Source organism: Acinonyx jubatus, chromosome C1 (genome assembly GCF_027475565.1).
Source record: "Acinonyx jubatus isolate Ajub_Pintada_27869175 chromosome C1, VMU_Ajub_asm_v1.0, whole genome shotgun sequence".
Lineage (NCBI taxonomy): Eukaryota > Metazoa > Chordata > Mammalia > Carnivora > Felidae > Acinonyx > Acinonyx jubatus.
In genome coordinates this window covers 14416600-14440228 of record NC_069381.1, presented here as the reverse complement: position 1 = coordinate 14440228, position 23629 = coordinate 14416600, and the positions used below count along the sequence as shown (strand labels likewise).

The window sequence follows — 23629 nt, the reverse complement described above, 5'->3', positions numbered from 1 at the left end:
CCACCACGATGGAGGACCTCATGGGGTCCCCCTCTACAGAGGATGAAGCCAGAGCCCCAACCAGACTAACAAGTCAGGGATGGCCTCTGTTATTCAAGGCCCTCGTGGGGCGCCTGGTCGTTCCGTCGGTTGAGTGTCCGACTTCGGCTCACGTCGTGATCTCACAGCTCATGGGTTTGAGCCCCACATGGGGCTCTGTGCTGACAGCTCAGAGCCTGGAGCCTGCTTCGGATTCTGTGTCTCCCTCTCTGCCCCTCCCTTACTCGATCTCTCTCTCTCTCTCTCTCTCTCTCTCTCAAAAATAAGCAAACATTAAAAAAAACTTAAAAACAAACAAACAAAAAAAGAATGTGGAATCCAGAAGATCCTCCCAAGGACCCCCAATGTGGATGAGTCCTTGAATTGCCCCAGATTCCGTTTTCTCTCTCTCTGGGCTGGAGCTGAAGACAACGGGATAGTGATCAGAGCCCAGGGTTTAGAACCAGGATCTGAGGTCTAACTCTAAGTTCTGCTGTTGATGTGCTGTGTGACTTTGGGAAAGTCTCCTAACCTCTCTGGACCTCCATTTCCTGGTAGATAAATAAAAGTCCGCCCCTCCCCCTGAGAGGCCCTTCCAGCTCAAGCCCATCTCAGCCCGTGGTGCTGCTTTCATAACCTCACAGCCGCCCTTGTCCACAAATGCCTGCCTCGCCTGTCTGAAGTCGGTACTCTGAGCAAGGATGCCCAGTGATAACAGTCTGAGTACAGCCCGTCTTGCACACCTTAGTGGCAAGACAAGTCCTTCCTGTCACCTGACCCTGATGGGAGACGGGAGAAGCCGGGGCTGGGGTCCCTTCTCCGTCATCCAGGATACCGCAGTTGGAGAGAAACGGCATTAAAGCCAAGTTCCAAATATCCTACACACCCATTTAAAATTGGATTTGGGAAACGGTTTCGATCAAAAAGTCTGATGAGCAAATTGGTCATTTGAGCCCCATTCTGTATAACGCTGTCAACTACAGACCCGGGTCCGTGTCAAACGTCTCTAAGACACTGGAACATTCAGAGGCATCTCATAAAATTAAATTTTGTCTTGAAAATGTTCAGCACTGGAGCTTTTAAAATACAGATTCCATTTATCATGCGGTTATTTTGGGGTTTGTCTGCATAAGGAAGCCAAAAGTCCTTTCTTGGAAAGGACTGTCATTTCCTTTGGAATGTGTCCTGTCTTCCTGCAGTCTCGGTATCAGATGCCCTTTCTTTTATGAACTGATAGATGAGGTGGGTTTTTTAGAATCCTCACTTGGTAAAAATAAACGCTTCCGCTGAACTCTATTTTTTTAAATGTCCTGCTCTGTGAAATCCCAGAACCTCCGCATTCCCGCTGAGGCTCAAAGTGGCCTCGGGATTCCCACTTTACGTCGCAAGAAACGTGATAGTTGTTTTTGTTGTTGTTGTTGTTGTTTTGTTTTTTTAAGAGAAGCTAGAAATCAGAGAGGTTCGGTAACAAGCCTGAGACCACACAGCTGGAGAAGCCAATGCTGGGATTTGCATGTGGCCCTCTCTGGCCTGGCATGATCGCCAGTTATCTTTTCCCCACCTCCTCAAGGAAAACAGACACCCAGTGCTTGGCCAGGGAGGAACCCCAAGGTTTAACGAGATGAACCCCAAAGAAGGCTTGGATCTTATCCCAGAAAACCTTCTGTTCCTGAGAGTCTGTGGTGAACTTTGAGTTGAGTGTCCCAGCGGCAGAGAGTTTCCAGGGCAGAGGAAAATGCCCATGTGGTTTAATTTGTCTTAAGAATAAATTTTATTTAGGGGTGCCTGGGTGGCTCAGTTGGTTAAGCATCCGACTTTGGCTTAGGTCATGATCTTGTGGTTTGCGAGTTCGAGCCCCGCGTTGGGCTTTGTGCTGAGAGCTCGGAGCCTGGATCCTGCTTTGGCTTCTGTGTCTCCCTCTTTTTCTCTCTCTCCCTCTCTCCCGCTCCTTCTCTCTCTCTCTCTCTCTCTCTCCTGATCCCCCCCCAAATAAACAAACATTAAAAAATCTTTGTAGAGAATAATGTTTTCAAACATCTCTATGGCAGAATTAGGGGGTCAATTTTGCTTCTACCTTGAGTAAAAATTCTCTAGAGGGTGGTAGTGATAGTCCGACTACAGAAACTGCAAAGTAAATGTATCTTCCTGGAGAAGGGGTGCTGTCTTCAGGGCAAGCGGGAAGACAGCTGGCCTGGAGCTTTGGGCGAGCCCACCTCACAAGTGGACCTTGCGGGGTCCTGGGACCAGAGTCATTCTCCTGGGACTCTCTGGAGCGTGGAGTGTGGCCGTGGGGCTCCGCCAAGCCCCGTGGACCATGGAGAGAGAAGGAGGTCCAGGACTGCGAGCCTCTCTCGGGAACCCAGGGGAGTCGGTGAGCTCCGTGTGGGAGGAGAAGGGAGCAAGGAGCTCACTGAGGGCCACTAGAAGCAGAGGATGTTGGGAAAGTATCGGTAACGAGGATTATAGCTCCTCAGATTCCTCTTCAGGCAGTAGACGAGCTTCCGGTCACAGGCACAGAGCTGCACTTGGCAGAGGGGCCCGAGCTCTGCAAACAGGACGCCAGACGCAGAATGAGGAAGGGAAGATGTGGGCCCTACCTACGCTGCCTCCTGGGCTTGCTTCTAGCGTGAGCTGCCCCCCCCCCCAGTCTGCTTCCTGCCCCAGCAAGCTCTCAGTCTGATGAGGGAGGCACAGCGTCTACACTGGGGAACGTGTGATCTGATGGAAGAGGCATAGCCGATGCATAGGGTGAGGTTTCAGCCCAGGGAGACACAGCCCCTGCCCTCTGGGAGCTCCTAGTCTGACGGTAGAGACACGGTCTCTCCCCTTAAGAGTTCCCACTCTGACGGTGGAGGCAGCCCCTGCTCTGGAGGAGACACCACCCTCAGACTTAGCTTTGAACTCAGATGGACCTGAGCTTGAATCCCAACTCCAGCTGTGTGCCCTGGCAAGCCTTCGAGTTTCAGTTTCCTCGCGTGTAAAAGGGGACTGAACGCACTCCAAAAGGCATTTGGGGGCGCAAGAAAAAGGAAGCATGCAAAGCATTCGGCACCTAGTGAATGCTCAGTCTGAGACGGTTCAGCCCTTACCCAGAGGTCCTCACTGCAACAATCCTGCCCCTGTTGTCCCCAGCTCCGCCCTCCAGGCTACAGGCTGGCTGGCCTCTAGGGGCAGCTGAACGCAGAGCCAGAAAAGACCCGGGCTCTGTCAGTGGCCTGAAGGGGAAGCCCCAGCCTTACCGCAGGTGACCAGTCCCCGTGCAAATCTGTATTTGTATGACTGTGTCCGGATGTGGCAGCCTTTCTCCTCCAGCCGCCCGTAGCAGTGATCATGCACCCAGCAGCACCTGTCAACGCAAGGGACCTAGAACCTGAGCGGGCGGAGCACAGCACTGCTGGGTGGGTGTGGTCTGGCAAAGAAAGAATCTAGGGATGAGGCCGAGTACTTCTCTGCTCTTCCTCTGGGGCTGCCTGCCACCGGCTAGCGGTTCACTGGCCCGCTTTTTCCTCCAAGGCTCACGGTGAGACTACATCTCCCAGCCTCCCCTGCAAGTAGGTGTGGCCACACAGTTAGAGTCGGGCCAGGGGGTCGCGGGCAGAAGCCATGGACACCACTTCCCGGCCTACCCGTGAAACTCTCCCACACTGTCCTCCTCTTTCTCTCTCTCTCTCCCACCTCTCAGCTGGATGGACATGACCCCGCAGAGGACTCTGAGGCCGCAGGGGAAGGCAGAGCCACAAGATGGAAGGAACCGGGGTCCCAGAAGTAACATGTGATTCACATGGAACTGTTCCATGAGCAAACAATAAACTTCCGGTGTGTTGGGTGTGGCAGATTGCAGGTTTTTAAAATTGGCTTACGGAAAAATAGAGAAGGTCGTGCAGAGTGTTCCCTTTTGCCCCACATCCAACGTCCCCTATCATTAACATCTTATATTATTAGTACAATACACTTGTTACGGTTAACAAACCAGTATGGACGTCGTTGACTAAAAGGCTAATTCGCTAAATCATAATACATCCTTATTGAGTCATTAATTGTAAAAACTCCATCGTTTATTTAGATTTCCTTACTTTTTACCTAATTTACCTAACGTCCTATTTCCATTCCTACCTATTTACCTAATGCCCACATTACATTTCATTGTCATGTGTCCTTAGGCTCCTCTTGGCTGGGACAGCTTCTCACACTTCCCTTGCTTTTGGCGACCTTGACAGTTTTGAGGCATACTGGGCAGGTGTTTTGTAGGATGCCCCTGTATGGGATTTGTCTGATGTTCTTATGATAAGACTGGGGCTATGGTCTAATTATTCCAGCTTTGGCCGTTGGGAGCCCTTTCAGTCAGCTCCTGTGCTCCCTGACATATATCCCTAGCATTGTGGGAGGTAGCTCTCTTTAAATACTTCCTTAACTTTCGCCCTTACATGAGACTCCAGGCTCATCCTGTATATTTCCTGCCCTTGTCTTACAATCAGCCATGTCTCCAAGGAGTCTTGCTGTTTTTTTTTTAATTTTTTTTTTTACATTTATTTATTTTTGAGAGACAGAGCACAAGAGAGGGAGGGACAGAGAGAGAGGGAGACACAGAATCTGAAACAGGCTCCAGGCCCTGAGCTGTCAGCACAGAGCCTGATGTGGGGCTCAAACTCACGAACTTTGAGATCATGACCTGAGCCGAAGTCAGATGCTTAACCGATGGAACCACCCAGGCGCTCCAGTTCTTTTTTTTTTTTTTTTTTGAAGAATGGTATTAGAGACCAAGTCTAGGCATAGGAATTTGCTTATTGGGGCGCCTGGGTGGCTCAGTCAATGAAGCATACAACTCTTGGTTTTGGCTCAGGTCATGATCTCACGGTTCATGAGTTCAAGCCCCACATCAGGCTCTGTGCTGACAGCATGGAGCCTGCTTGGGATTCTCTCTCTACCTTTCTCTCTGATTTCCTGCACTCTCTGTCTCTCTCAAAATAAATAAACTTTTTTAAAAAGTTGCCTATTGCTAGTGGGATGTTTCTTTTGGGTCCTCCCAGCTGACAGAGCAAAAAATATGTGTCTACATTAACCCATGTTTGTACACACATCAGTACATATTTCTGTGCAGAACCACCTGCATCTGTATTAAGCCAAACAGGAGTTTGTCCTGACATCTCCACCTCTAATCTGTCACCACAGGGAGGGAACTCCCCCTCCAGCAGTGGGAAACTTGGCTCCAACCATCTGCCATCCATTTGCCTCATGGCCTCCTTCCATGATCCAGGTCAAGTGTCTTGGAATTTTCCAAAGAACAATCTCTCTATCTCACATTCAAAGTTCTAGAACTTTGACACTTCCCAATCAAGAAGTGGAATCCAGTTCCCCTCCCTCCGAGAGTCTTTGAGATTGCCTCCACCAGCTGATACCACAGAATTTCTGACGCTAGACCCTATTGTCTTGCAGTCTTGGGACACTCACTCTTGGAACCCAACAGTCACTGTGCTGTGTGGGGAAGTCCAAACAGCCTTGGAGAGGCCTATGTGAGAGGAGCGGAGGCCCCCGGCCCACAGCCTCAGCTGAGCTCCCAGCCAGCAGCCAGCCACAGCATGCCAGCCATGGGAGGGAGCCATCCAGAAACTGGATCGTCCTGCCTCATCTGAGCTGCCCAAGCTGAGGCCGGGTGGAGCTGAGACAAGCCATCCTGCCAAGCCCAGCCCAAATGGCAGATTCTTAGCAAAATAAATGGTCATGGTCACTTTAAGCCACTACATTTTAGGGTGATACATTATGTAGCAATAGACCAACTGACTAGGTCTCCAAGATGTGTGACACGTTACTAGATGTATCTCGAGCAAGTCCGTTAACCTCTCTGAGACGGAGCTTTCTCACCTGTAAAATGGTGTTTCAACTGCTGGTGGGAATGCAAACTGGTGCAGCTGCTCTGGAAGACAGTATGGAGGTTCCTCAAAAAATTAAAAATAGAGCTACCTAGCGACCCAGCAATTGCACTACTAGGCATTTATCCACGGGATGCAGGTGTGCTGTTTCGAAGGGACACATGCACCCCCATGTTTATAGCAGCACTATCAACAATAGCCAAAGTATGGAAAGAGCCCAAACGTCCATCGATGGATGAATGGATGAAGAAGATGTGGGATATATATACAATGGGGTATTACTCGGCAATCAAAAAGAATGAAATCTTGCCATTTGCAACTACGTGGATGAAACTGGAGGGTATTATGCTAAGCGAAATTAGTCAGAGAAACAAAAATCATATGACTTCACTCATATGAGGACTTTTAGAGACAAAACGGATGAACATAAGGGAAGGGAAACAAAAATAATATAAAAACAGGGAGGGGACAAAACATAAGAGACTCTTAAATAAAACAAACAGAGGGTTACTGGAGGGGTTGAGGGAGGGGGGATGGGCTAAGTGGGTAAGGGACATTAGGGATCTACTCCTGAAATCATCATTGCACTATATGCTAACTAACCTGGATGTAAATTTAAAAAATAAATAGATCATTTAAAAAATGTAATCATTAAAGTTAAAAAAGAAAAACAAAATGGTGCTTCAATACTCATCTTCCAGAACTGACGTGGAATTAAGTGAGATACTTGGGGTGTAGAGCCTAAGTGTAGAGGAGAATTATGAGAACCAGCTCACCAATCGGTGCCGTCCTTGGGGGTCCCCCGGCCGCCCCAACCACAGTAACAGCCGTAGAAGCCGTAGTTCGTAAGGGCGGTCTTTCCGGTCACCTTCTCAATCATGGACTTGAGGTCCAGCAAGCCCCCTGGCACAGCAGGCACACCTGGAAGGCAGCCCCCAGCCCCAGGTGAACACATCACGCTTGCCCCAGGCCCGCTCGCCCTGCAGGCTCCCGCCCCTTGTCCTGCCCTAGGACTGGGGGGGACCCAGGCATCTCCTTCTCCTTCTCCCTGTTAGTGAGACAGGAACAGGAAAGGGGAGGTCAAGTACTGGAGCTAAAAGTCCGGACTTGGAGAATGGGAAACGTGAGTTCCAATCCTGCCTCTGCCGCTCGCAGCGTGATGTTGAGTGCGTCACTTCATCTCTCCGAGCTTCAGCTTCCATGTGTGCAAATTTGCGGGGGGGAGGGGGACACTAAAGCAAACGCCTACCTTTTGGAGTCATCCTGAGGATTCAAATGAGAGAAAGGATGTAAGTTATGAGCACAGTGGCAGACACACAGTGAGTGACTAAGAGATATCCGGTGTAATTAATATGGTATCTGTACGAAGCGGGAAGACAGGTGCTTCCCGTGTCTCCTGCCGATGCACACCTCCCTCCCCGCAAAGAACACCATTTGGAACGTAAGGCACAGAACCTTAGAGCAGGGTGGGATCCTCCGAGATCATTGAAGCCAGCTCCCTCGCCTTACGGTTTGGGAAACAGTAGTTTGGAGGGAAAGGTTCAGGTTTCACAGTGAACCAGAGGCCTCCCCTCTCTGCTCTAGGCCTCCCGCCCTCCCTCAGTCTCCAGGGATCTGGCAAGATGTCAAAGATTAGGACAGCCTGGCAGGGGCTGTGGGCATGGTTATGGGACTCCCCTGTGCTGTGCGGTCACCTCCAGCTGGAAGGGGACAGCAGGTGGGGCGTGCATAAAACCCAGGCCGGCGTCAGCAGAGAATGACCCAGAAACCAGGGGATGGAGTTGTTATATAAGGGTCTTGTTTTCATTTGGGCTTTATTTTCTTTTGTTTTGGACCAACGTTAAAAAAAAAAATATGCCTCTCACATTTGCAAGCCACGTATTGTCCACATAGCACAACCTTTACCCATCACCATCTAGAATCATGCTACAGCAGCCCCACCAGTCGGCTGAATATCATCCCATGTCACAGAGGAAGAAACAGAGGCTTGGAGAGGAAAAGGCTCTTGCAGACGAGTATACAGTAAGTGCAGAGCTGATGTTCAAACTCGAGTCTCTATGACCTCAAAGACTGGCCTCCTCTCCACTACCCTATTATTCCTAAGGGTGGAAGGTCACAGGTTCAGAGGTCATGGGGCCAGCACTTACTACAAGCCAGGAACCAAGCCAGCGTGAGAAGGCCTTTCATCTCTGGGGTTCTGGAAAAGAAAACACATGCCATGGCACACGTCTCAGGAGATGCCCCCACGACGCATTCAGACCTCCCCCCTCGGTCCCCGCCAGGCCCCACCTCTCCTGTTGGGCAGCACACGGGCCCGCCTCAGCCGGAAAAGAGACAAAGACCTCAAGGAGTTGATCCCAGAGGCTCCTGGGGGCAGAAGAGCATTTGTGGGGTGTGGCCCCAAAGGAGGCAGGAGAGGGCTTTCCCACCACAAATGCCCCAATGCAATTGCCCCCTCTGCGGAAGACGGCTAAAAGCAACCGAAGAAATAGGCTGCAGATTTCTTAAATGGAGATTTGGTGGCACGAGGAAGGAGCAGGAATTGACACAGGCTGGACATGGCCCTTGGTGAAGGACACAAGGACCGGGCAGGGAGAAAAAAAAAAAACGAAACAAAACCTGGACAAGGGCAGTGATGATGCAGGGGTGGGAGACGGAGGGGAGCGGATGGTGTTAACTCCCCTCATGGTGCTTGGTTGCCGCTGTTCAAGGATGTCTTCCCTGCTGGGGTCTGAAGGCAGAAGCAGGGTGGCTTTGCCCTCTCTCCCAACACTGAGAATAATGTGTGGCCCCGAGTGAGTGCTCAGGGAGGAAGCATGGGCTGGTCCCGTGGGACCAGCTTTCAGGGCCTTGTGATGGCTTTGTGAGTCCCCCACACTTTTGCCTTCATGGGGCCCTTCCTCCAAAAAAAAAAATTTTTTTTTAAGTTATATTTTCCAACTACGTTGGTATGGAAGCAAACACAATCCAGGCTGGATGCGTGATTGTATATTCGTTATTATTATAGCCAGTGTTTTTTTTCCTCCTGATTCTAAAAGAATTAAACTGAAGACCTTTCCACGGACCTCAGGCACTGTGCCTACCTTAAGAATAAGTGGACCCTGGGTACCCGTGAGAGCTCCGAAGGGTAGGTATCACTGTTTCCATTTTGCCAGTGGAGAAATGGAGGCTCGGGGAGCTCATGGAACTTGCCAGAAGTCACACAGGTGGTAGGAAGTGGAAGAAGGGTTCAAACCCACGCCTGTGCACCTCTCATGGCATCGCACAGCCTCCCTTCCTAGAGGGACAAGCTCCACTTTGAGCCATGGAACTGGAGGCCCCAGCTTCCCTCCCCACGCCTGTCTCTGGCAAACACATGAATCACTGGCCTTGAGTCCCAAAAAGTCACACCCAGAAGGCAGAGGAAATTCCATGTGTCTTGGGCCAGTGCCTGATTCTAACTTGGCCTCAAAGGTTCCTTACCGGCGGCTGGCTGTTTCCCTTCCTACTCCGGATCCCAAAGTCCTTGTTTATCCACAGCTGTTCAGCTGGCCTGTGGTCCATCAGGACTTCCCCTTCGGTGCCTCTGACCCCTGAGCTCAGTGGTCCCTTGTGCAGTGCTCTGCCCCGAGCCCCTGACACCTGTCAAGGCCTGGTTCTGTACACACAAGCTGTGGCTCCCCAGGGCTCCTGGCTACTGGGCTGGCCTCTCCATGCCATCCTTTGTCCGGTAGCTCCTCTGAGTTCCAAGAACATTCCTGAGGGTTCTGTCCACCCATGACCTCCACCTTGAGGGCTCTGACCAGCCAAGGAGAATGGTCCTGGACCCTACGTTTCCACACCAGTCTTCCTCAGCTGCTTCCCAGAGCCACAACAGGAGAAAGGTGCCAGTCGCCGCGCACAGGCACCCACAGTGTGCCAGATTCTGTCCGCAGCTCTTTAAAAGCCTGGCAAGCTCACCGGCAGGTGGCTATTGTGAAGCCTGCAGGCTCAATGTCTGTCCCATCAGCAGTCATTTGTTGGACAAGGGGATAGCAGCTGTTGGTTTTACAGGTGGGGAAACCGAGGCTCTGGAAGGGGATGTGCCCAGTACTCCAGCCCAGGAATCTACTCTGCTTCACTGCCTCCAAGCAGCAACTCTGTACCCTTCCCTGTGTTCCTTTTCCATACTGGATGATGCTTTCAAGTCCTGGGGACCTTGCTGGGCTGGGAACGGACAGCCCCTCCCAGGACCAGCTAATTCCTAGAGGTAACATAAGACTCCCCTTGAGCATGGCTGTCATAGGCAAACCAGCCAGTCTGAAACTCACACCCCAACCTCTCCGTCTAACTCTCCTGCTCCCAGCCAGAGTTTCCTCTGCCCTTTTTCACCCCAGGGCCAGAAGCAGATAGCTAGGGACCAACACTGCACCCCTGCAGCCCAGAGTCTGCTGAAACCATTCGGGCTGGCCAATCTCACAGCGTTTACCCTGCCCTCCCTTGCCTTTCCCGTGGAAAACACAAGAACGGCTCTGGGCTGAGCTTTCTCTCATTTCTTCTGCCTCCTGATCAACCCTGATGCTTCCCCATGTGGCCCCGCATGGTGTGGTATGTCTCCTGCTCTCAGAAACTGTAAATAACAGAACTTTTTTTTTTTTTTTTTGAGAGAGAGAGAGAGAGGGAGAAAGAGCACAAGTAGGGGAGAGGGACAGAAGGGGGAGAGAGAGAATCTTAAGCAGACCCCACGCTCAGCTCAGAGCCCTACGTGAGGCTCGATCCCACACTCCTGGGATCATGACCTGAGCCAAAATCAAAGTCAGACACTCAACAGACTGAGCCACCCAGGTGCCCCCAGACTAGCTTTTAAATGGCAACCAGCTCTTGATCTGTCGGCCTCACAATATACCTGAATCAGATCAAAATCCCAGGCACATTATAGAGCAGCTGGGCCCAGGGCTGTTGGTGCCAAGGAACAGCACGAGACCCCATGGAAATGGGCCTGAAAGAATACAACAAAGGGGCGGCAGAAGCTTCGAAATAGCTGCCCCAGGGGCCGGGAAAGTGGCCCATCGGCGGAGCCCAGAGCCGCCCCCCAGGAGAAGGATGTGGGCTCGGCTATTTCCATCCAGTGACCACAGAGGAAAATGAGCACAGCCACAAGATAATTTAGGAGGAAAGTGGTAGCTGAGGTCATGAGAAGTGGAAGAAGTGGAAACAGACAGCCTAACAGCGGCACGAAAACGTGGGGGCCGAGGAGTGGCCGGGTCACCGGAGGGATGGACCCTCAAGTCCACACGCAGCAGCCCACCCCCCACCCCCCCCGCCACCATTCTCCCGGACCCCCCAGTCGGGTCTCAAGCTAGAAAGGACAGACAGCACCAAGCCCCACGGCACAGCAGGCACGTGAGAGACCTCCCCCGGGTCTGTGGGGGAGGCACCGGGGGATCAGGGGCCTCCTCTCGCAGCCCCTCTCCCTCCCTGCGCCCTGCCCACCCCACCCCAAGCGAGGCAGCCCCCAGAATGAGATTCCTCACCAGGAAGACCTTCTCTCCGTGTCAGGCCTGCAGCAGGGGCAGGGGCTGGGCCTGCAGGTTTTAAAGGCCTCTCTGCCAGCCTCCCACGCTCCTGACCGGATGGCTCCGGGACCGACGGCTCACCTAGAAGGGCCTGCCTCTCCCCTCAAGACCCCCGGGGGCTTGGTCCCTCTCTGTTCAGAAGCAGCTATTTCCTGAAGGGTTCACAGTGCCTCGGTGGCTTTCAGTAGAGACGCTGGAGAGGGTCTGGCTTGGGCCGCCCACAGTCCAGGCTTCTCCACGGGGGCGGGGAGGCTGGAATCCCCCTCCCAGGGCAGCCTCCCCTCCGCCCTCCACGCTGCGTCTCTATGGAGTCCTCCAGCCCACGTCCCCTGTTCACATTTCATCCCGTCTCGCTGGGCCTCAACTCAGGGACGGCCGTGGCAGCCAGGAGGCACCCCTCCCGGACTCTCCCCTCGTCCTCTTCCTGTTGTTGCTGACTTGCCAACCCTCGCCCTGTTCCTAAGCTGGGGAGACCCAGGAGCCTGTGAAAGCCGCACTCTGGAGATGCTGGAAAATGTCCCTCGAGCCCAGCTTGCACCTCCCTGTTGGCACCTGACTCCGACTGGCACGGGATTCCCGCATTCCTTCTCCCTGGGAAGGAGAACCCTCCAGGCTTGCAGTTAGAGACGGGCAAGCTGGCATCCCCGCTCGGCCGCTCAGTAGCTGTGTGGCTCCAGCCAAGTCACCACACCTCTCTGTTTGTTGCTGTGAACTATGAGAATAATGCCTCCCTGCCGCCCCAGAGGCTCGTGGCGAACCAGCTACATAAAACAAGGCCGGGTAGGGAGGTGTGAGGCTCACGGGTTGGCATCACAGACTCTAGAGCAACTTCGAGTCCTGGGTTCAAATCCTGGCTTCCCCACTACGAGCCACAGCTGCTTCGGGCCGACTGTAATTGGCCTGCCTCAGTGTCCTTGTTAGGATGACAAAGTGAATGGATGCATTTATAACAGAGCAGTGGCCAAATAATGCTGGTAAGCAAATGATGAGTAGCCTTCTAGAGTGTTCTGGACGAACATGGGTAGCTGTTACTATGCTCTGTTCACTTCTGTTAATCCATGCCCCCGCCCAGTCCCTGACCCATGTGCGCACACTTTTCTGAGAAGACGTGAGTGTGAGTTCCTTTGTCTCGTCGCTCTTGCCTTCTTTGCTCTCCTTCCTCTGCTCACGGCTGCGTCAGAGAGAAGCCCCTCCTTCCAGGCCTCAGGGCCCTTGTCGTCCCGTGACCTAACCGCTGGGCATCCCACGGAACCCTATGAATCCAGTTCAATACAAGAAAGTGCTTACTGACCATCTGCCACATGCAAGGCCCTGGGCGGGGGGATGGGGGGGTCACGGTGAACAAGACCGAGGCTCAGCCCCCGCAAGCTTCCCTTCGGCTTGAGGGAACAGATAGCAAAGGCATCAAATAAATATGGGCCAGTATGTCAGGGGGTGACAACTCCCCTGTTCCTTCCTCCTCCTACTGACACTCCGGGGCCTCACCATCCCAAACAAAACACAATGAAGCAAGAGAGAGGAAAACATCCCTTGCCTCTGCAGACCTGTCTCTCCAGTTTTGTTTTCCACTCTAAAAGCCAGACTTCCAGGGGCGCCTGGTGGCTCAGTCAGTTGAGCCTCCGACTTCGGCTCAGGTCATGATCTCATGGTCCGTGGGTTCGAGCCCCGCGTCAGGCTCTGTGCTGACAGCTCAGAGCCGGGAGCCTGCTTGGGATTCTGTGTCTCCCTCTCTCTCTGCCCCACCCCTGCTCGTGCTCTGTCTTTCTCTCTCTCTGTCTCAAAAATCAATATTTTTTTAAAAAGCCAAATTTCTGGACTGAGAAGCCTCCACTGGTTCAACACCCACTTCTGTCTGAATGCTTTGCTGCCTGAACCCTCTGCTGTGTCCCTGAGGCAGCTCCCAGGGATCCCCCCCAAAGCCTGGTGTTGCCCAAACTTGGGCTTCACCCCCCAGCCCTCCTTCTCTCTCTGGCCTTAAGAGGGCCACTCTCAGCCATCTGCCCTCCGCTGCTCAGCCCCCCAAATGCAGGTGTTTTCAAGGGATCTGCCCTCGGAGTCTGCTCCGCTCTGTCTGCACCTCTCCCGGGGTGAGCTCATCCATGTTCAGGGATTTAGGTCTTATTTCTCCGCAGATGTCCAGGAGCTAGCCCAGCCAAGCAGTGTCTGGCTTTAGCTGTGACCTAATGACACTCCCTGAACAAACGATTAAGTATGGGGATGAGGAGAAAGCACAATGTCAGCTCGGAGGATCTGAGCTTCAAGTCAGACAGAACTGGATTCAAATCTGGATGTCTCCGTCCCAACCATTTCCACTCCCTGTCGAGTGGAAGACTCTTGAGGGCAGGATCCTTCTCTGATTCATTTCTGACCCCAGCACCTAGAGCAACATCGGACGCCTGGTAGGTCCTCAAGAATTATCTGTGGGATACGGGCACATGCACCCCGATGTTTATAGCGGTGCCATCAACAATGGCCAAAGTGTGCAAGAAGCCCAAATGTCCATCAACTGATAAATGGATAAAGAGGATGTGGTTTATATACACAATGGAATACTGCCCAGCAATGAAAAAGACTGGAATCTTTCCATTTGCAGCAACGTGGATGGAACTGGAGGGTATTATGCTGAGTAAAATAAGTCAGTCGGAGACTGGAACTTGAGAAACTTAACGGAAGACCATGGGGGAGGGGAAAGGAAAAAAATAGTTACAGAGAGGGAGGGAGGCAAACCATAAGAGACAGTTAAATACAGAGAACAAACTGAGGGTACATGGGGGTCTAGGGGGAGGGGGAAATGGGTGGTGGACATTGAGGAGGGCACCTGCTGGGATGAGCACTGGGTGTTGTATGTAAGGGATGAATCGCAGGAATCTACTCCCGAAACCAACAGCACACTGCATGCACTGTATGTTAGCTAACTTGACAATAAATTACAGTAAAAAAAAAAGAAAAAAAAATAAATACCTGTGGGATAAATTAAACATCTCATAAACATGCCTGTTCTCTGGCACCTGCTCTGTCCATCTTGTGCAGGCTCGTCCCAGGGCTGAAGCCCCACTGAGGGCAGCCAGAGACACTTGGACACGGTCTCATCCTGAGACCAGAGCTGCCGAGATGCCCTCGGCCTCATCAGAGGGTTTGCTGCCTCCCAGGAGGCTGGCATATAGAGCAGGATGGCCCGGAGCTCACTGGCAGACGGTCCACACTGAGTCCTCCTCCTCCTCCAGGGAGTTATACCTGATTGCTCCTTCCGTGGGAGGGCTGCCTGTCTCTGGAGTGTTGCAGAACTCATCACACACGTTGCCTACTTCGGCACTTCCAATCGGAAGGAGGGGGTTTCGAGGCTGATCACTCAGGAAGGGAGGAGGGGGTGCCTGGGTGGCTCGGTCATGAAGCATCTCACCTTGGCTCAGCTTATGATCTCATGGTTCATGAGTTTGAACCCTGCATTGGTGAGCACAAGCCCCACTCTCTCTCTCTCTCTATCTCTCTCTCTCTCTTTGCCCTTTGCTCACTTGTGCCCTCTCTCTCTCAAGAGAAGAGAAGAGAAGAGAAGAGAATAAGATAAAATAAAATAAAATAAAATAAAATAAAAGGAAAGAATGAGAGAGGAACTCAATCCTCAGTGGACATCCACCGTGCCATGAGCAGAAGAAGACAGGTTCAGCATTCGGGATCTTGAATCCCCACAATATCTCATGGGGCATTAGGACCCCATTCTGTAAGGAAGGAAACTGAAGGGCAGATGTTAGGTTGCTTACAAAAGCCTGACCCAAAAATCTAAAACCTGGCCTATCACCCCAGTCCACGTTCTTGCCACTACACAAAGGGGTAGACCCCCCAATAAAGACTTAATGGTCATGATTTTCACAGGACATCTGACTGGTGTCACGTGATTTCCTTATAAACAAGGTGGAGAAGTAAAAGCTTAAGTAATAGTCAGAGCTCATAATTCCTGATAATTGCTTGATGGGAGGAACCCAGTCTGTGGTTATAAACTTCCAGCCCAGGGCTACAGGCAGTGCTAGGAAGTGCTACATGGCCTTTCAAAACGTTAGAATTAGTTGCTAATTTGTACGTGTTAAGAGATCTCGGACAGAAATCCAGATTCCCAGCTTCTCTTTAAAAGTCCTGGCAATCCTGGGGCGCCTGGGTGGCTCAGTCAGTTAAGCGTCCGACTTCGACTCAGGTCATGATCTCACGGTCTGTGGGTTTGAGCCTCGCGTCGGGCTCGGTGCTGACAGCTCGGAGCCTGGAGCCTGCTTCTGATGCTGTGTCTCCCTCTCTCTCTCTGCCTCTCCCCCACTCTCACTTTGTCTCACTCTGTCTCTCAAAAATAAATGTTAAAAAAAAAAATCAAAGTCCTGGCAATCTTGGCTCTGGATCCTCACACACCCACAATGGCCAGACCCCATCAACTGGACACGTGTTTAGCTTTGCCCTGGTCTCCGTCATTCCTTACTGTCCCACCCCCACCTGTCACACTGCTACTCCCTGCCTGGAGGGCTCTCTAGTGGCCTGTCATAGAACTGGGCTTGAGTCCTACCCTCTCAGCCCGCCCCTCAGTAATGGGACAGTGACGGCCTTGAGAGCAGAGATCAGCTCTCGTACAAACTTGTGTTTCGAGTGCTGAGCTCAAAGCAAAGCACCTGTACTGGGGGCACCGATCCCAGGACACGGAGATCACTGAGGGCTTCCTAGAAGAAAAGTCACCTTTACTGAATCTTTTAAAGTAGGTTGGAGAAATCGGAACCCTCGTGCACTGTCAGTGGGAGCATAAAATGGTACAGTTGCTGTGGAAGACACTATGACAGTTCCTTAAAACATTCTAAGTCGTGGGGGTGCCTGGGTGGCTCAGTCGCTTAAGTGACCGACTCTTGATTTCGGCTCAGATCATGAGGTCATGGTTCATGAATTCAAGCCCTGCATCAGGCTCTGCGCTGTGACAATGGGATTCTCTCTCTCCCTCTCTCTGCCCCTCCCGTGCACATACTCTCTCTCTCCCTCTCTCTCTCTGCCCCTCCCATGCTCGCTCACTTGCTCTCCTCTCTCTCTCTCTCAAAATAAATACATAAACTTTAAAAAAATTCAATGTAGAATTACCATATGACCCAGCAATCCCACCTTTGGGTGTGTGCCCAAAAGAATTGAAACAGGGCCCCAAAGAGGTCCCTGCACACCCATGTTGGTAACAGCATTATTCACAATAGCCTGAACATGGGAGCAACTCAAGGATCTACCAATAGGCGAACAGATAAAGCAAATGCAGGCTATACATACAGTGGAATACTATTCGGCCTTAAAAAGGAAAGAAATTCTGCAAAACGCTACAACAGGGTTGAACCTTGAGGACGTTACGCAAAGTGACATAAGCCAGTCACAAGAGCACAAACACGTGCGATCCCACTCGTAGGACACACTTAGAGTAGTCATCGTCATAGAAACAGCCAGTTGGATTGGGAGTTGCCAGGGGAGAGGAGGGAGGATAGGGAGTTAGCATTTAGTGGGAACAGACTCTCAGTTTTACAAGATGAGAAGAGTTCTGGAGACGGATGATAGTGGTGGTTCCACAACATTATAAATGTATTTCACACCGATGAACTGTACATTTAATGCGGTTAAGGTGGTAAATTTTAGGTTGTGTGTATTTTACCACGATAAAAAAATCGGGGAAGAAACAGGGGAGTGGATCAGAGTTCACCAGGCTAGGATGCGAGGAAGGGCATCCCGAGGGGAAGGAACAGCCTATGTAGGGCTCACAGGCATGTGTCACGATGGCTCGTTTGAGGAACTACAAAGAGATGAGGTGTCTGAGGGCATTAGGCCATGGGATTCGAGTAAATATATAATCACAGGCTCTCCGGCGGGGGGGGGGGGGGGGGAGAAAAGCCCCGATTTTTAACATCTGCCAGTTGCTGTACAGAAAGCAGCATGTCACTGACTGAGGCACGTGCCCCCATTCTGGACCCACCGCTTGTTAGCCGTGTGACCTTGGGTGAGTTTCTCAGCTGCTCTGTGCCTCGGTTTATCAACCTCAGTAATGGGGACAACCATGTTACCTGCCTCGTCTCTCTGTTCTAGGCTGATCCGTTGCAGGCATTCGGAATTGAGTTGCCACATGGTAGGGGCTCAGCAAATGTTTGCGATTTTTCCCAGGAGAGTGGGGCGGGGCTCCACGTCATTTCTCAGAAAAGGAACTTTCTCTACGTGTTTAGCAGGCACGGAGGAATGGTGGAGGGGCTGGATGAAGAGACACAGCGAGGTAGGTCACGAATAAGAGATGAAGAAGTCCTACCCCGACATCCCCCCGAACAGAAACCCGCAAGGACCTGTGACCCCAAGCCCGCTATCGCTCAGATCACAGAGGCAGCGGCCGTCTTGGTGGTGATGTCAGGAGCGTGATGCCCACGAGAAGGGCTCCTGGCCAGACTCATCGGGAAGGGTCTGTCTGGTCCTGACCCCCATTCTGAGAGCCTTTCTGGAAGACTAGGGGGTGTCTGGGTCACAGGATGCCTGTCTGATGAGGGATCAGGGGCTGACTGGTGTTTGGAAGGGGGGTGGGGGCACCCAGTCTCTGTCTCCAAATTTCTGAAGGGCTGCCGAGGGTGAAAAGCACCCTACTTGTCCCGTGTGGCTCCCGATTGTGGAGGCAGGACCAGACGAGGATGCCCCACGGAGGCAGATTTGGGTTCAAGCCCAGGATGTCTTTTCTAGCAGCCCAAGTGTCCCAGGAATAGAATGAGCAGTCTTGAGGGAGGCGAGCTTCCTGTCCCCGGAGGCACTTTTTATTTACTGCATTTTAGGAACAAATATAGTGCAGAAGGTGGGGACTGAAGAGGTGGGGCATGCCCCACTCCCCCCTCAACCTCTCTGGAAAAGGAACACGAGGGACCTGTCAACAGCACATGAAGTGAGCTTAAGTTAGTTTTGGAGTGGAAGTTCTAGTCTGTAAAAGGGTTAAAAAAAATGACAATTTAGCAGAATTGCAAAAAAAAAAAAAAAAAAAAAAAAAACACGCAGAGAAAAGCCAGGAGCCCTTCAGCATTCTACGACATGGGGAGAGCTGTCAAATATTCCATGCCCTCTGCCTTGTGGGTCTCCCCACCCCCAACCTTGACTCACGCCACAGTCGTGTTCAGGGCTGTGGCAAAGAGCAACATCAGTTGAGTCGGGTGCTGACTGGATGGGCTCCAGGGTACCCGCCGCGCTGACATTCTGCGACAGTGCGTGCTGTCGCATTCACATTAAAAGCATGCCAAGCTTTGCTACCTAGGGCTTTGGCACTTGCTGCTTCCCCGGCCTAGAATACTAATACTTCGCATTAGCATTAGCTCCAGGTCTCAGCACAAATGCCACCTCTTCCGGGAAGCCTTCCCTGACCACCTCCCTAGGGTAGTTCCTCCTCCTCCACTTAAGCTCATATCATTGCTTTTCCCCTCGGTGACACTCACCATCATTTTGGACTCTCTTTCATGTATTTCTTGACTTGTTTAGGACTTCTGTCTCCTGCCCCTTCCACTACAGGCCAGGAAACTCATCAGTCTTGTTCCCCATATTTTCAGCAGCTAACACACAGCCTAATACATATTTGGTGTTTGATATTTATCTGTGGAATAAAGAATAATTGGGGGTGGGGAGGATGTGAATGAGCCAAGACTTAAGGGAGTAGCCAGCCTCACCACACTTCAGCTATTCTAGAAGTCAGCAGCCTGCTCTACTTATATATACGGGGGCGCCCGGCTGGCTCAGCCGCAAGAGCGTGCGACTCTTGATCTCGGGGTCGTGAGTTCAAGCCCCACGTTGGATGGGGAGATTACTTAAGTAAAACTACAATGAAGGTATGTTAACTGACTTGAATTTAAACAAATAAATGTTTAAAAATAACTTTTAAAAAGTCATAAAGTTGAAAAAAATAAAAATAAATGAAATGAAGGGACACACAGGTCGTCTTATCGTAGGCTCAGTCTGTTCCTGCATGTGTAACAGCTACTCTTCAGTAAGACTCATCTGTCTTCCACCAAAAACCTTTGCTGGAAATGCAGATTCAAACACTCACCTGGGAGCGAATGCCTGCTTTGTTTTATCTTTGAAAAACCAATCAAACTGTTCATTCTCAAGAAACATACTTTGAGCTAGCCTTCCCTTCTGTCTCTGTTTCTCACTGTCCTTTTTTTGTTTTTTTGCATTGCGAAAACCTGCTTGTTTTTCCACGGTGTAATGTCACTTCTTTTGCTTTTTTTTTTCGGAGAAACCCTAGAGCAGGCTCTGATTGGGAAGATCCAACATGGCGCCCAAGGCTCTAGGCTCATGGTCCTGACACTCACGATTCCAGGCGCTTCTACTTCTCACCAATCCCAGTCCAACCCAGCAGCTATTGCTGGAGAAATTCCTGTGGGCAGAGCTCCAGCTGGGCACTACAGGAAACAAGTGCAAAGCTTAGCCCATCGTCCTCTGCACTCCAGAGTTGAGAATCCAGCGCCTGTCTGTTAGGATGGGGGAAGATGAGAACAGGCCTTTGGAATGCCCATAACCCTCGAATAACATTTGAACTCCTTCCCCGGGCCTAAGAGGAAGCGTGCCCTCCTTGCACAGCCAGAGTTGCTGGCTTCCTCCTCTGCTCCTGGTTCAATCTGCTTAACCTCTAGGTCAGCACGTATCATCTGCTGCCAGAGTCACAGGTGCCTGTCTCCCCCCACAGGCCTGTGGCCCTTCATGATCTGGCCCCACCACCACCCTTTCCAGCCTCGCCTTATCTATCCCCCCTGCTCCCCAGTACATTCCTGGGAAGAACGCTTTTTGTTCGCCAAATATACCGCACAGAATATACAGTTTGGCAGGTGGTGATAAACACTCCAGGGGACAATAAAGCGGGGAAGGGGGCTGGGAGTGCTGTGTGTGTGTATGGGAGAGGGAGCTTGCTGGTGAGGGTGGCCAGGGGGGCGCCTGGGTGGCTCAGTCGGTTAAGCGCCCGACTTCCGCTCAGGTCATGATCTCACACTCCGTGAGTTTGAGTCCTATGTCAGGCTCTGTGCTGACAGCTTGGAGCCTGGAGCCTGCTTCCAATTCTGTGTCTCCCTCCCTCTCTCTCCCTCTCTCTCTCTCTCTCTCTCTCTCTCTCTCTGCCCCTCCCCCGGTCATGCTCTATCTCTCTGTCTCAAAAATAAATAAACATTAAAAATAATAATAAAATAAACAAACAAACAAACAGCATGGCCAGGAAAGGCCCCCCTGCAGAGGTGACATTGGAGCAAAGCGATGGAGGAGGTGAGGGAGTAGGCCACGGGGACATCCTGGAGAGGAGCATCACAGACAGAGAGGAGAGCATATACAAAGGTCCTGGGGTAGAAGCATGGCTGTGAGTTGGAGAAACAATAAGGAAATTAAGTCTTCCTTTGCCAAAAAGCCTTCTTGTGAACCCACCACCCCACTCGGACCGATAGGTTCCCCCCTCTGTCCCCAGACCCCCTGTGCGCTCGCTCATCATTGGACAATCAGATTCTATCTCAGTGTCTCCTCCTCAAGACTGCGAGCAGCTTGGGGACAGGGACTATGCCTTTTATTTTGCCAGGCCTGGTGCCCAGCATAGGGTTTAATATACATTTATTGACTCAAGTGAACCCTTGGATGAATGAACAAAGCAGACCAGGAATCCGTGAGGATGCGTTATTCACGTCTACACTTGCAGCACGTATAGCACTGGCACAGGCTGGGTCTTCGAAAAGGAAGTTTGTGGAATGACTGATACAAATGGCCAAGGCTTACCAAGTGCAGTTACCCCGCTAAGCTCTCCATGCGGCTTATCCCATTTTACCCTTAAAGCGATCCTACGAGGTGGGCACTGCCATCATAGGCCACTTGCAGATTAGGACACCGAGGCCCGAAGGGAAAGAAAAATCACACAGCTGCTAGGCAGGAACGCCCTGAGTTGAACCTGACAGTTCTGACCTCCCAAGGCTACAGAAATCCAGCCCACAGGTCAGCTGCCTTCCAGAGAGAGGGGGCCGGGCGCAGGGCGGGGCAAGGAGGGCTACGGAGGGACCGAGGAAGAGGCCAGAGAGGTCTCCCTGTAAGGGCCTGGACGGCACCTTCCCAGCTCTGTTTTTCCTCCCGCGGGGACCAAAGTGTCCACATTCGGTGGATGCTCAGAAAAGGTTAAGGAACCGTTGATGATTCTTTTTCCCAAAGAGGAACATTTTCTTGTGGTCTACGTTAAAAAAGAAATTCAGGCAAAGCCTCAGACAGACATAAACACGGAGTCCTCTTCATACCCGTGCCTGGCTTTGCCTCCATTTTCAGGGACCACTTTCAGGGTCACCTTCGGCCCCCTTTGATTGGGGAAAGGGTTAACATTAGGCAGGGAGAGATAGGGACCCTCGGGGAGTCAGGACACAGCTGTGAGGGGGAGGCTGAAGAAGTGGAGGGGCTTGGGGGTGGGGGAAGATAAACATGTTCCAGACCTGCCTGGGCTAGGTGCCATGAAGGGAGTCTCACAAACTTTCTGATAAGATCCCAATAAAAAGTCAGGGACAAAAGTCCTTGGCGGCTACCCCGTCAGGACCCCTCTCACTCTTGAGAGTTTTATACTTTGTCTCAATAAACTCTATCACTTTGCTTATTCTCTGCTGTCTGCGAGATTCACTCTTGGACCCCGTGAGACAAGAGCCAGCCTCTCCCCGCCCCCTCCTGAAACACCTGCAGGTGCGGCCTTGCCTCCTTAAGAACCGCACGGCTCACCAGGTTTGCCACCTTAAGGGAAAGGGACTCCAGGACCCCGGGGAGACTCCTCCAGCAGGGCCTGTGCCTGGCCCACACTCCCCAGAGACCCCCCCGCCCCCGCCACCCCGCCCCGGGCTCTCCAGACCCCACCTTCTCCCGTCTCTCCCACTACCTGGCCTGCCCCTCCCAGGATAGGCAGCCTCACGCCTGTCACTGACCTTCCCGGCCCGGCCTCCGCTCCTGCTCCTGCGGCCGGGCCTGCTCTCATCGGGCTCCCGGCTCTGCTGGCTCCCTGCCCCCAGCCACAACATTGAGGCCCACAGGCTGACTCTTCAACTCTTCTCTTGGACTCTTCCTCTCCAGAATCTTAAAGGCATGAGTGGGAGCAAGTGAAGACAGGCCTGGGGGTGTTGAGAGAAACTCGCACCTGCACCCAGCGGGACATTCCCCTGCTCACCCCCAACTGCCTCCACAGATGCAGGAAGTCCAGCAAAAACCTGGATCCTGAGGCTGGCGGTCCTACCAGAGGGGCCTGGGCGGTCACCCAGAGAATTCCAGCGGGGGTGGCTTAGAGTCCGGAATGATCCAGGTCACAGCCTTATCCGGCTTGACAGGGCCTTTGCTAATCCCACACACACACCCCACCCCCAGCCTGGAGGAATTGCCTCCTCCTCCACCCTGAGCTCAGAACGGGTCCTCGGTCTTGGCTGAGACAGGGGCATGAACACAGAGCCGGGGGATGGGATGCCCAGGAACACAGATGGGGGGCGGGGGGGAGCAGGGTAGAGTGGAAGGTGCTAGAGCCACCGGGAAAGCAAATGTACTGGAAGTGAGCTCTCAGAGAGGGGACCGGTGGCCAGAAATGCAGTGGTGTTGGCACTTACTCCAAAATAATTTCCCGAGTTCCTACTCTGTGCCGGCCGCCGGGTTCAGAGACGAACGTGGGCAGGGGACTCCTTGCTCGGAGTTTAATGCTGGAGACAGCACAGGAATGAGCAGGCCACCAAAAGCAAGGCGGGAGTGCAGGGATGGACAAGTCCAGAGCAGCAGTGTGACAGGGACACCCTGCCCTGGCCAGTGGGGGCCGGGGAATGAGAGTAACAGCAGCCACTACAATCACAGCGGTGGTGTTAACACTTACGGGGTGCTTACTGTGTGCCAGGCACTGTGCTGAGCGCAGCCCGTGATTTCCCCCATTTATACAGACATTAACTCCATGGGGGAAAGTGCTACTCAGACAGGGGGTCCAGGAAGGTGGCCAAGGTCACAGCTAACCAACCAGAGGCTCCCGCGAGCCTAGAAGGTCTCTGTTCGTTCAGACTGGCAGCTTGACTGCTCTAGTCCCTGACACAACACAGACATTAAATCTTTGTTCCCTCACGTTCAGAGAGGAGGGAAAAATCATTAGAAAAACAATCTAGAAACGCGTAAAGTCAAAAGTGAAACTTCCCCATATTCACCCAAGGTAATCACTAGTAAGAATAATGTTTCTTTTTC

The 23629-nt window shown here is 52.1% G+C and overlaps 1 protein-coding gene across 3 annotated transcripts; it reads right to left on the bottom strand.

Moving 5' to 3' along the window:
• Positions 1-2026: 2026 nt before the first annotated feature.
• On the bottom strand, positions 2027-22738 carry PLA2G5 (phospholipase A2 group V). 3 transcript variants are annotated; one of them, XM_027060216.2, is made up of 6 exons: positions 22590-22738; positions 22351-22498; positions 8033-8082; positions 6662-6806; positions 3258-3364; positions 2027-2563 (listed from the first exon to the last, which is right to left on the bottom strand). In XM_027060216.2, the coding sequence occupies exons 2-6, from the start codon at positions 22398-22400 to the stop codon at positions 2439-2441; spliced, it is 477 nt and encodes a 158-aa protein (XP_026916017.1). In that variant the 5' UTR covers positions 22401-22498; positions 22590-22738; the 3' UTR covers positions 2027-2438. The 3 variants fall into 3 exon arrangements, with proteins under 3 accessions (XP_026916017.1, XP_026916018.1, XP_014937074.2); XM_027060217.2 differs by lacking the exons at positions 22351-22498; positions 22590-22738 and adding an exon at positions 11378-14894; XM_015081588.3 differs by lacking the exons at positions 22351-22498; positions 22590-22738 and adding an exon at positions 9348-11301.
• Positions 22739-23629: the final 891 nt, after the last annotated feature.

What these genes read in the sequence shown, in the direction of transcription:
- PLA2G5 (XM_027060216.2), bottom strand. Translation starts at nt 22,400, where the DNA reads ATGAGAGCAGGCCCGGCCGCAGGAGCAGGAGCGGAGGCCGGGCCGGGA. An exon ending in GGCTTGGTTCCTGGCTTGTA is followed by an intron (nt 6,807 to 8,032) that starts GTAAGTGCTGGC and finishes GCTGCCTTCCAG; the next exon opens with GTGTGCCTGCTGTGCCAGGG. An exon ending in CCCAAGGACGGCACCGATTG is followed by an intron (nt 3,365 to 6,661) that starts GTGAGCTGGTTC and finishes TTGCGTTGACAG; the next exon opens with GTGCTGCTGGGTGCATGATC.